Source organism: Chiloscyllium plagiosum, chromosome 22 (assembly GCF_004010195.1).
Source record: "Chiloscyllium plagiosum isolate BGI_BamShark_2017 chromosome 22, ASM401019v2, whole genome shotgun sequence".
NCBI classification, from domain to species: Eukaryota; Metazoa; Chordata; class Chondrichthyes; order Orectolobiformes; family Hemiscylliidae; genus Chiloscyllium; species Chiloscyllium plagiosum.
The window spans coordinates 54,927,815-54,941,004 of NC_057731.1; the positions used below are offsets into that span (position 1 = coordinate 54,927,815).

At 42.6% G+C, this 13,190-nt stretch overlaps 1 protein-coding gene across 2 annotated transcripts in view; it reads left to right on the forward strand.

The window, feature by feature from the left end:
• LOC122561354 (VPS10 domain-containing receptor SorCS1-like) overlaps positions 1-13,190 on the forward strand; it is a 1,166,089-nt gene that overhangs the window by 800,451 nt on the left and 352,448 nt on the right. For both annotated transcript variants that reach the window (XM_043713086.1, XM_043713087.1), the window contains exon 4: positions 8,176-8,334. In XM_043713086.1, the coding sequence (XP_043569021.1) occupies positions 8,176-8,334 (159 nt within the window). The remainder of the gene's footprint in view (positions 1-8,175; positions 8,335-13,190) is intronic.

Here is a 13,190-nt window from a genome sequence, read left to right on the forward strand (position 1 = left end):
TGTGTTTCCTCCAGGTGCTCTGGTTTCCTCCCACAATCCAAAAGATGTGCAGGTCAGATAAATTGCCCATAGTGTTAGGTGCATTAGTCAGAGAGAAGTGGGTCTGGGTGGGTTACCCTTCAGAGGGTCCATGTGGACTTGCTGGGCCGAAGGGCCTGTTCCGATACTGTAGGGAATCTTTTAAAAAAAACCTTTTAACAGAATCCACTCATTGCAAACGCGGCACAGAATTACAAGCACGTGGAAACAGAAATTGCTGCAGCAAGTCCAGCAGCTCTATGGAGAAAAAAAACAGAGTTGACATTTTCGAATCCCTTCTTCAAAATTTCAGCGCTTTCCCTTAGCGCAAGTAAATCCAATATGCTTCATATTTTTCATTGTCTCAGTGCTCATCGGCCTTGTCCTACAGCTTGGGACAAACAAATCTCCTTTGTCTTGGCAATCTTAGCTAAATTCATAACCAAGTTGTCTTCTTGCAGCTGATCGAAAAGCTCAATTAAGTGGTGTAAATATTTTATTTAAAAATAACTAAGTCAGCAATGTAAACAATACAGTTACATAATCCTTACCTGGAAGCTATGTTTCAGGATGCAGTCATATCCCTTGGATTAGCAGAGGTTATTAAGTTTTAAAGAACAAGAGGACAGAGTTGTTGGAATGCGTTGCCAGCGGTGGTGGTGGAAGCAGAGTCATAAGACCGTAACACATAGGAGCGGAAGTAAGGCTATTCAGCCCATCGAGTCCACTCCACTATTCAATCATGGCTGATGGGCATTTCAACTCCACTTTCCCGCATTCTCCCCGTAGCCCTTAATTCCTTGTGACATCAAGAATTTATCAATCTCTACCTTGAAGACATTTAACGTCCCAGCCTCCACTGCACTCTGTGGCAATGAATTCCACAGGCCCACCACTCTCTGGCTGAAGAAATGTCTCCACATTTCTGTTTTGAATTTACCCCCTCTAAATCTAAGGCTGTGTCCACGGGTCCTCGTCTCCTCGCCTAATGGAAACAATTTCTTGTAAGTTTGGGGACATTGGGGACATTTAAGCGACTGCTGGATATGCACATGTATAGCAGTGAGTTGAGGGGTGCGTAGGTTAAGTTAATGTATTTTACATTCGGATTAAACCTTGGCACAACATTGTGGGCCAAAGGGCCTGTTCTGTGCTGTACTGTTCTATGTTCTAGAGTATGGAAAGGATCAGGAATCTAACTTCAGTCACAGCAGATAAGGGGAAAACTTGACAAGGGGCAGTCAATATAGGACTGAGGGTGTTATACTTAAATGCAGGCAGTATACGAAACGAAGTAAATGAGCTTGGAGGGCAGATTGGAATTGGTTGGGAAAGTGTATTGGATAGCACAGAGATGTGGCTGCAAGGGGATAAGGACTGGGACCTACATATCCAAGGATACACTTCCTATTGAAAGGACAGTCAGATGGGCAGGGTTGTGTTGTTAGTAAGAAATTAAATTAAATAATAGCAAGAAGTGATACAGACCTGGAAGGCATGGATTCTGTATGGTTAGAGTTGAGGAATTCCAAAGGAAAAAGGTCCCTGATGGGAGTTATGTACAAACCACCTAGCAGTGGTTAAGTTGGGGGGAAGAAAATGAATCGAGAGATAGAAAAGGCGTATAAGAACCGCACTATCATAATAATTGTGAGGGACCTCAATGTGCAGGTGGACTGGGAAAATTAGGTTGGTAGTAGACCCCAAGGAAAGGAATTCATGGAATGCCTATGAGATGTGTTTTTTTGGAGCAGCGTTGGCAGAGCTCACTGGAAAACAGGCAATTCTGAATTTGATGATGGGGCAGACTTGATTAGAGAGTTTAAAGTGAAGGAACCCTGAGTGGCAGTGACCACAATATGATAGAATTCACCTTGCAGTTTGAGAGGGAGAAGCTGGAATGGTAATGGCATCACAATTGAGAAAAGTTAACTATAAAGACGTGAGGGGAGAGCTGGCTGGAGCTGATTGGAAGGGGAACATAACAGGGAAGACAGTGGAGCAGCAATGGCAGGAATTCGGGAGGCACAACAGAAATTCATCCCAAGCAAGGAGAAGCATCCTGAGGGGAGGACAAGGCAAAAACTCTATGGCCAACAAGGGAAGTCAGAGACAACACAAAAGCAAAAGAAAACATATCAATGTGATGAAGGTTGGTGGGAAGCTAGAGGATTAGGAAGTCTTTAAAAAACAGCAGAGGATAACTAAAAAAAAAGCATAAAGGAGGAGAGGATGAAATATGAGAGTAAGCTAGCTGGCAATATTAAAGAAGATTACAAGAGTTTTTGTTTCGATATTGAAAAGGAAAGAGAGAGGCGAGAGTGGACATTGGACACTGGAAATTGAGGCCTGAGAAGCAGCAATGGAGAACAAAGAAATGGCAGAGGAACTGAATCGGTACTTCCCATCAGTCTTCACAGTGGAAGACAACAGCAGCAAACCAGAACTTCAAGAGAGCCAGGGGCAGAGATGAGTCTAGTGGCCATCACTCAGGATAAAGTGCTGGGGAAGCTGAAAGTTGGGTAATAACCCCAACTAGAATGACTATACTCACAGTTACAACATAGAATAATGTAGCACAGGAACGGGCCCTTCAGCCCACAGTGTTTTGCTGAACATGATGCCAAATTAAACTAATTCTTTCTGTCTGCCCTGGGTCTATATCCCTCCATTCCTTGCACATTTTTGTGCTTATCTAAAAGTCTCCTAAATGCCCCTCTCATATTTACCTCCACCACCACCCCGGCAGTTTGTTCCAGATTCCTACCACCTCTATGTTAAATAAAACTCACCCCGCACATCTCCTTTGAACTTTCCCCCTCTTACCGGAAATGCAAACCCTCTTGTATTAGACATTTCAACTCTGGGAGAAAGATTCTAACTGTCAACCCTGTCAATCCATCTCACAATTTTATAGACTTCTATCAAGTCTTCCCTCAGCATCCGCTGCTCCAGAGAAAACAATCCAAGTTTTTCTAGCCTCTCCCTGTAGCTCACACCCTCTACTCCAGAGTTCTGAAGGAGATAGCTGACAAGATTGTACAGGCATTGGTAGCAATTTTTCAGGAATAACTGGAGTCAGAGAGGATCACAGAGGACTGAAAAATGGCTAATGTAACACCCATTTTTAAGAAAGGAGGGAGACAGCAAGTAGGAAACAGTGGACTAGTTAGTCTGATCTTGATCATTGGTCAGCTTTTAGGGTCCATCACTAAGGATTGCAGAGTACTCGAAAGTCCATGGCAAGAAACAGCAGAGTCAGTGCTGCTTCAACGGGGAAGGTCAGACCTGATGAACCTATTCAAATTCTTTGAGGAAGTAATGAGCAAATTGGACAAAGGAGAGCCACTAAACATGATCTGTTTGGATTTCCAGAAGGCCTTTGACAAGGTGCCACACAGGAGACAGCTAAATAAAGTAAGAGCCCATGGTGTTAGGGTAAAAGTACTGGCATTGAAAACGGGGGATTAGCTGACTGGCAGAAGGCAGAGAATGGGGATAAAGGGTCTTTTTCAGGATGGCAGCCTGTGACTAGTGAAGATTTGCAGTGGTCAGTGCTGGGATAATAACTATTCATGTTATAAGTTAACAATCAGGACGAAGGAAGGGAAGGCATTGTTGCTAGGTTTCCAGGTGACAACAAAGATAGGTGGAGGGACAGATATTGTTGAAGAAGTGGTGAGGCTGCATAAGGAATTGGACAGGCTAAGAGAGTGGACAAAGATGTGGCAGATCAAGTATCATGTGAGAAAGTGTGAAGTAAAGCACTTTGGTAAGAGAATAGAGATATAGACTTTTTTAAAAACTGGGTAAGGCTTCAGAAATCTGAAGCACAAAGGGACTTGGAGTCCTGGTTCAGGATTCTTTTAAGATTAACATGCAGGTTCAGGTGGCAGTTAGGAAGGCAAATGCAATGTTTGCATTCATTTCAAGAGGACTAGAATACAAGAGCAGGGATGCACTGCTGGGGTGTATAAGGCTCTGGTCAGACTGCTTTGGAACATTATGAGCAGCTTTGAGCCCCATATCTAAGGACAGATGTGTTGGCATTAGGAGGGAGTCCAGAGGACATTTTCAAGAATGATCCCGGGGACAAAGAGCTTGTCATATGAGAAACATTTGAGGACTATGGGTCTGTCGTTGATAAAGGTTAGAAAGTTGAGGAGGGGATCTGATTAAAATTTACAGAATACTGAGTGGCCTGGACAGAGTGAACTTGGAGATGATGCTTCCACTAATGGAGGGGCTGGAACCCAGTGCACAGCCTCAAAGCGAAGAGACAATCTTTAAAACTGAGATGAAGAGGAATTTCTTTAGCCAGAGGGTGGTGAATGTGTGGACCTCACTGCTGTAGAGAGATGTAGAGGCCACGCCATTGAGTGTATTTAGGGTAGAGACAGGTTCTTGATCAGTCAGGGGAGCAAGGGTTACAGGGGAAAGGCAGGAGAATGGGGTTCAGGAACACATCAGACATGATCAATTGGTGGAGCAGATTCGATGGGCTGAGTGGCCTAATTCTGGTCCTGTGTCTTATGGTCTTGTGATCTTCAGTGATTCAGTTGGTTAATCATTGGAACGTGGCTGGTGCATTTGCCATTCCGAATGGAATGACTTTGCACTGACCAAGTCTACCCATTGTTTCAAAAGCCAATATTTCACAGGCTCTAACAGTCAACAGAAGTTGCCAATGTCCTTTCAGAAAGTCAATGTTTGTGACAAATTGTGTGTGGCCAGTTCACTCACTGCAGTCATCCAGTTTCAATATAGGATGAGTCCAATAGTGTTATCACACTTGTGATAGTCAATTCCACAGTCTTGCTGACACATTTAATTTGGGCACCATTATGATAGGAGAGCTTCAGTTACAAAGACTAAGAACTTCATCTCTTCCCCAACCACTTTTAATTGATTTATTTCTGCTTTGGGTCCTGTGTCACACTACACTTTGTTGATAGAAAATAGCATTTATTTTTCTCTCCTTTCTAGACTTGTTTTTGAAAGCACTGAAATATTGACTTTAAGTGTTACTTTTTGAAAGCTTTATCTGCATGCATGTAAATAACTTATTACCCACTAGCCAATGTGCTTCACTCTTCCCCTCCAAATATATTATGACAGACCTTATCAAATGCCTTTCTGGAAATTCAAATACACTACTGGTTCTCCTTTATCTATTCTACTTATTACATCATCAAAAACTCCAGATTTGTTGCACATTTCTGAAACCCATGCTGGTTTTTTCCAATCCCGGTCATCATTTCCAAATGTTCTGTAATCATGTTTACAACAGACTCTCGCATTTCTCCACTGCTGATGTCAAGCTAATTGGTCTGTAATTCTGGGCTGTGTTCCTTCTCTACCTCTATTTTTACATAGTGAGGTTACATTTGCCACCTTCCAATCTGCTCCAGAGTCTGCAGACTGTTACACAGTACGACCACAGTCCAATATCTTCAGGGCCACTTCCATCATTCTCTGGGATGTAGATATCGGGGCCTGGAGATTTGTCAACATTTAAACCAATTAATTTTTCTGGCACAATTTTCTTACTAATACTGATTTCCTTCAATCGTATCCTTTCTCTCAACCTTTGGCTTCCAAACTTTTCTGGAGAATTACTTGTGCCCTCTTTTGTGAAAATAGAACCAAACTGTGTGTTCAATTCTTCTACCTTTGTTTTTTGCTCCCCACAACCTCTGACAGTAAGTGAGCTATATCTGCCTTTATTACCCTTTCTCACTTCACATATTCATCTAACCTTTTACAGTCTCTTTCAATGTTCCCTGAAATTTGATTCTCATTCTCTAATTTTAAATAGTTCTCCCCTTCTGCTGAATTCTAAATTTCTCCCAGACCTCAGGCTTGCTGCTTTTTCTGGCAATTTTATGTCTCCATTTTGGATGTAATACTTTCCCAAATTTCTTTTGTAAGCCATGGTTGAGCCAGCTTATTTTTGCGCTAGACAGGAATGAATAATTGTTGTAATTCATGAGCATCTTGTTTAAATATGGATCATTGACTATCTGCAGTTAACCCCCCCCCATAAGATTTTTCAACGTCTCCTCACTAATTCGTGCCTCACATTCCAATGGTTTCCTTTTTTTTAGATTCAAGACCCCAGTTGATTAGAATATTCAAAACTGAGATCAATAGATCTTTGAGCATGAAAGGAATCAAGGTCCATGCTGTTAGAAGTGAGAAGTAGAGCCAGTGGAAAAGATGAGATTCGATTGAATGACAGAGTAAACTTGAGGGGACAGTTATCTACAGCTGCTCCTATTTCTTATGCTTTAACTTACTTTCCGTAACCTATAATTATTAATAAATCACTATTGCTGTATATGTGTGGTTGTTGGTCATTTTCACGGTATATTTAAAACTTCAAATAAGAGTAAATGACTTTGTACCATATTATCTTGTAAAATAACATTAGTGAAAAATATTCATTCCCCAACAATATTGTAGAAAGCAGCTATGATATTAGATAAATGTTCTGGAGGTCATACTTGTGGATCCATCCTATTGAACTTGCCAGCAAACCATATCGATGAAAAATAAACCAGAACTGATAGCAGTATGTGGCAGCAACAGTGCAACTGATGTATGTCCAACAATCTTCTATTTAAACCAGAGAGCCCACAAAGTCACAGTACTAGAACTTAAATGTTTTCCAATGCTCAGGTATGATATGCTAAGAGCGTACACTGACTCCCACCCCAACAATTATGTCTTACATTTTGGCAAATGCATAATGTGTATCAATCTCATGTCTTATCTACAATTAATGTTCATTCAATTAAAAATGGCAATGCAATGCAGTTTCAATAGATTCACCAATTCCCCTGTTTCTTTGCTGGAATCCACTAAAACGGCCAATTTATTTCTAGCTGCTGGTAACTTGGGAGAAGTGTTTTTATCCACAATATGTACCCTGCACTCAATCACACCAAACCATAATGGGTTCCTCTTGTTCTCTGAATATGTGGAAACATATTGTTTCATTTTTGACAATAATGGCATTGGGTCCCTCAAAAATTATTGGGAAATTCCAAATCATGAGAGACTGGCAAGGGAGAAAGAATGAGAGAGCAACACAGATTGGAAGAGTAGGAAACACAGGCAGGAATGCGAGAGGAAGTGGAGCACTAAATGGTCAGGGAGAGTGGGCAAAAGCGCAAAATGGGAGAGGGAGAGAAGAGAAAAAGAGTACCACAACTGAGCAGGGGAGAGGTAAAGCAAACTGAGACAGGTGGAGAGAAAGAGGGAGAGAGAGAGGGAGAACATAACACAGTCCGGTTGGGAGGGAGAGGATGAATCACAAACTGGGAGATGGAAGTAGAGAAGAAAAGAGTGAAACACAAACTGTGAAAGAGTTAAATACAGGAGACAGAGGGACGAGAGAGAAAAAAACTCACAGGTATACAAAAAGAGAAACATGAGGAGAAGGAGATGATGGGCAGAGTGGCCAGGATGCAGCAAGAATGTTCCTCATTCATGATTCTCAGATTGTACTCAGTACAAACTCTGTCCACCCATTTTGCAGTTGTGCAAGAAAAACAGAAAAATAACTGAAAGAGCAATAAAAGAAAATTCTCTAAATCCTGGCCATTCTTGCTGCATCCTGGCCACTCTGCCCATCATCTCCATACTTGCACGTGGTGTACGAGAAAGTCTTTCCACAAGCAAAGCATTCCAAGAGCAAAAGCCAGAATGAAACAATCCGCAATTTTGTCATTGTTGTGTCCGTGAGCCTTTCAACTGAATGATTTACTTTGTAAAGCGAAACAAATAATCAGATGATGACATTCCCAGCACCAGCCTGAAATGAGCAGAATCATCTGTGATAGCAGCACCTTGTACTCGCACTGCGTACGAGATGAACATTGATATACAGCAGACTGCAAATGTGTTGGAAGGGCATTTTAGGGTCATTCCAACCACTGCACTTTCAAAGGAATCTGTTCTTCAGTGACATTTTAATTATAATTCAAACAGGGCAACCAATTTGTAATGTCACTATTCATTCACCTCTCTTCCCTGTTGGCCTCCCATCATGAAATTCTCAAAACAAACAAACCCTTTTCTAGTTTTGCATTTCTGTCTGCATAGTTAAGCCTTTCCCCTGACCTGTTTTCTCTTTCCTCCTGCCTTGAATAGATAATGCTCGTGAGTGATCCAGAGATTGAGAGCAGTGTCCTCATCAGCTCAGATGAAGGTGCAACCTATCAAAAATACCGGCAAAGCTTCCAGATTCAAAGCATGCTGTTCCACCCCGAGGAAGAGGATTGGATTCTGGCCTGTAGCCAAGACCAGAAGGTGAGTGATGTTACTACAGCCCATTATACAGTGCTGGAATTTGAGCAATATTTTTGTGCACTGCAGCTTTGATTCTGACGGGAGCATGTGGTTGTTTAAGAAAATGAGTTGCAAAATGCTTGCAAGTCTACAAATTTCGAAGCGTCAAGAGCCAATTGAAAGGCTGGGAGTGAAAGCATCCAGATGTCCAGCAGCCACTGGCTATCCTTCGGTGGGGATGGGGGCCCCATCCGAGGCAGAAGGCTACATTTAGAGTCTGAGCCGAAAGGTGTGGTGTTGGAAAAGTCCAGCAGGTCAGGCAGCATCTCTCTGAACCCCATTATTCACCCTCATTGAGGTTATTGGCATTATTCACAATTCTGGCAGCATTTGGCAACGTTTGGTGCCTCTTTGGCATCAGCTCATGACAGAGGGGGTACCACTCACAATAAAATATAACCAGTGCCCCTTACTCTGAACTCGGACCTGAAACATTAACTCTGCTTTCTCTCCACAGATGCTGCCAGGCCTGCTGAGCTTTTCCAGTGACTTCTGCTTTTGTTTTTGATTTACAGCACCCACAGATCTTTCGGTTTTTGATTTAAGATACATGCCTTTGCGTCAAAGAAAGCTTTGTCTGAATTGTCTGAGTGATGTGCTGCTGGGGAGAAAAAAATCAATTGCTGTTAATTTGTCAGAAGGATTGAAGTATTGGAACGTTGTGGAAGTCTTTCTAAGAAACTGGAACTCACAATATTCAATCTCCTGACATTTGGATACGGTCTTCCTCAGGATTTCAGAGGATCAAAGCTAAACCCTCCCACAGCCTTACAGAGGCTGATTGGGGTTTACTAGCCCCTTGGTGACTGACTTGGAGATGGGAGGGCTAGGAAAATGGCAACGCAAATTCCATGTCCTTCATTGTCATGGAATGGCAGTGGCTGTAGTGCCCAAAGCCAGGCAGCTGATTTAGTTCATCAACAGGCTGATTGACATCTATTCGTCTGCAAGTATTGGAATGGATGTCTCCTTGTAGGGAGACTGTCACTGACAGTGTGAGAGCCTCACGGTAGCTACTTGTGGGTAGGGGCTCGTGAGCTGCTCGAGAGTGGAGGGAAGGTCTTCCTTAAAGGCTGAATGACTGGCAAAAATAAACCCATGAGTGATGGGAACTTTCAGAGCCACTCCTGGAGATTATCAACCCTCTGATTGCCAGGGCCTGCCTTCATGAGCTCAAAGATACTTAAAACAATCTCTCTGATCCTTGCGGACTGCCTTACCATGGATCTTCTGGAACAATACACTGAGGAGCCAAGTAGAGCACAGGCTCTCCTGATTGGGTGTTGTGCAATGAGAAACGAGTCATAGAGTCTTAGATTCCTCCAGCACGGAGACAGGCCCTTTGGCCCAAACTGGTCTATGCTGACCAAAATGTCCATCGACACTAACCCCATTTCCCTGCACCTGGCTCATATCCTTCTAAACCTTTCCTATCCATGTATTTGTCCAAATGCCTTTGAAATGTTGTTAATGTACCCGCCTCAACCACTTCCACTAGCAGCTCATTCCATATACGTACCACCCTCTGTGTAAAACAGTTGCCCCTCAAGGCTCCCTTTTATTCTTTCCCCTCTAACCTTAAACTGATGCCCTCTAGTCCTCGATTCCCCAACCCTGGGATAAAGACTGGATGCATTCACTCTATCCATGCCTCTCATAATCTTATACAACTCTATAAGGCACCACAAACATCGATTCCACCCACCACCGATGCTCAGTAGCAGCAGTGTGTATTGTCTACAAGGTGCACTGCAGAACTTCACCAAAGATCCTCAGACAGCACCTTCCAAACCCACATCTACTTCCATCCAGAAGGATAAGAGCAGCAGGTATGTTGGAAAACCACTGCTAAGTTCCCCTCCAAACCACTCACCATCTTGATTTGGAAATCTATCACTGTTCTCTCATTGTCACTGGGTCATAATCCTGCAATTTCCTCCCTAATGGCATTGTGTGCCAACCCACCGTACATGGACTGTAGCAGTTCCAGAAGGCAGCTCACCTCCAAGTTCTCAAGAGGCATCTAGGGAGGGGTAATAAATGCTGCTTAGCCAACAACGTCCATGTCTCATGAGTGAATGCCTCTACTGCCACCACTGGCCTGAACCCCTAGAATCTGAGACCCTTCCCACCACTGGCCTGAACACCCACATTCCAAGTTCCAACATTTGAGATCCTCACTACAGTTCCTGACATTTATCCAACTTAATCCCCTGCATTGTCACTGCCCAAACATCCCATCCTCAGAAGCCCTGTACTTTGCCACCAGTACTGCCCTCCCCCTACACCGTTGTTGGCCACAACACGGCCCCTATTCCCCATGCCACCCTAACAACTCCATTAAATGGCACCCTACTTACCTTGTACCCTAATGCCTTACTCAACTCAAGATCATCGGGGTCTCCCTTCCCTCCATTTCCGACATTTACACCACACACTGCATCCAAAAGGCTGAGAGCATTGTGGGAGACCCCACACACCCCTCACTCAAACTCTTCTCCCTTCTGTCATCTGGCAGAAGTATCGGAGGATTTGGTCTCTCACGGCCAGACTGAGCAACAGCTTCTTCCCCCAAGCCATCAGGCTCCTTAACACGGTATGATCAGACTCTTTCCCACCTGAAACTCTTTGCACAACTTCGAATTGCTGCAAGAAAAATGTCTATTATTTATCATTCTTCTATTACAATGTAACTTGCGTGTTTTGCACGTCTTATGCATTTTATGCCGTGTATGATTGTATAGTTTGTGCTGTCCATGTAGCACCCTCAGTCTGGAGGAAAGCTGTCTCATTTTTTACTGTATCAGTTGTATATGGTAGAGATGGCAAATTAAAAGCTGCTCTATTCTCTCTACTCTGCTGTACTCTAACCTCCTACTTAACTTGTGTACTTACTGTTGCACAGCAGTTACCCATATCATCCGTTAAGCTGCTGAACATTTGATTCTCAGAACATGGGGCACTATTCTGAGATTCAATTGAGCCCCACACTCCTGAAGGATCTAGGTTTAGGATCCTCGGATCGAAATATAGATCTCAGCACTAGTGTAACAAAAAGAGTGAGCAGACTGGTGATTGTTATGGGATATTCAGAATATATTCAGATATATTCAGATATATCCCAGATGTCCAGGCTACACTTTTTAACCTTGAAAAGATTTCATCAAAAACAATTACTTCAGTAGACGAAGGGTTTAGTCTGTGCAACCTCCAGGCCAAAAATATTTAGTTAGAAATCTGCAGGTTATTAAAAGCTGAGAAACTCTAGACTCTCAGTTTCCCAACATTCATGTAAAAGTTCTTCACAGTTCATAGGAAAGAACTGGGGGGAGTCAGTTGCATTAAATTGAAAGGTTTGATATCGAGATGTAAATTATCTGAATTTGAATTGCTACAAAGTGATAGTGTTGGGGAATAGATTGAAACATTGCTTCACTGGATGTTTTGAGTTTCTCCTTCTAGCTATCTTCCATATCTAGTGTCACAAAGCTGGTTTCTTTTTTCTAAAAGCTGTTCCTTTTCTCAAGGATACTGTGTCGTTTTTTTTCAGAGGGGTCATAAACCGCTCCTGATTCCGATTAGACTGGTTTGGTACAGAGATTAAAGGGTATTAAAAGGCCATTTTGTTTATATGTAAACAGATGAGACTTCAGGCCAAAGTGGTCATGTTTTAAAATGACCTGTATAATGAAAGGGGAGTGGTCAGCTGTCTAGCTGAGGAGTTTAGTTCAGTCCAGAACTAGTTGGGAGTTAAACAATAAGCTATGTGGAAACAAACTCTCTCTTTATCTGCTCTTCTAACTTCAACCTTTAAGCATCTGTTCCATGTTTTGACAGTGTTTCAAGAAGGTTTTTTTTATCAGGACTGTTGTATATGTTTGGAACAGCATAATTAAGTCTTGTTTGGATAGACTGAGTTCCGTAGAGGTTCTTTATTCTGTCCTTTGTGTTTCATTGTGTAAAACCTGGTAGTTAACCTAGCTAACCTACTCCAGGTAATTTTCACTGTCCACTTGCCAAGTTATGGTCTGGGCTGCCTATTTAAGAATGTTCTGAGTGGTCTGGCCTAGTCCATAATACTAAATAACTTTCTCTTGTTTTTAATGCTTTGTGTAATAAATGTTCATTCTGTTGCTAAAGAAAATCTGCAACCTGATGTAACTATGTTATAGTAAATGACCACCACGTCCACTGAGAAAAGGATTTGTCAATCCAGATTTTATTCTGGGATCTAACTTGCCCAGGATTATCATTAACTGGGATTATAACAATGGCAATGCATGGGCCAATCCATGTTGACTTGCCAATCAATCAACTCCCTTCTTTTCCTGAAACTAAACTATTGCGACCATTTGAAATTTGACATATTTATGTTTTCCTGATGAGTGCAAGGCAATAAGCTCCATTTACATCTCCCTCTTTTCAGCAATGCCTTCCGTGTAATCACTGTTTTCTTTTCTGACCTGTTCTATTTTATCCTTCTCCTCTTGCTTCACTGAGTGGACACTGGGCACTTTTCAGCATCTTTCCTCTATGAAGAGAGGCTGGATAAGCTCAGGTTGCTTTCTTTGGAGCAGAGAAAGCTGGGGTGGTGGGGGGGGGGGGAACTGAGAGACGTGGATAAGATATGAGGGGAATGGATAGGGTGGACACCAAGCAGATATTCTCCTTTGTTGGAGGCTCAATACAATAATTATTGTACGTTGAAGGACAGGAGGTTTACAGGGGATTTGGGGAAAGAATTTTGAACCCAGAGGGTAGTGTGGGTCTGGAATGCATTGTCTGGGAAGGGAGCTGAGACAGGAAAACTCGCAATC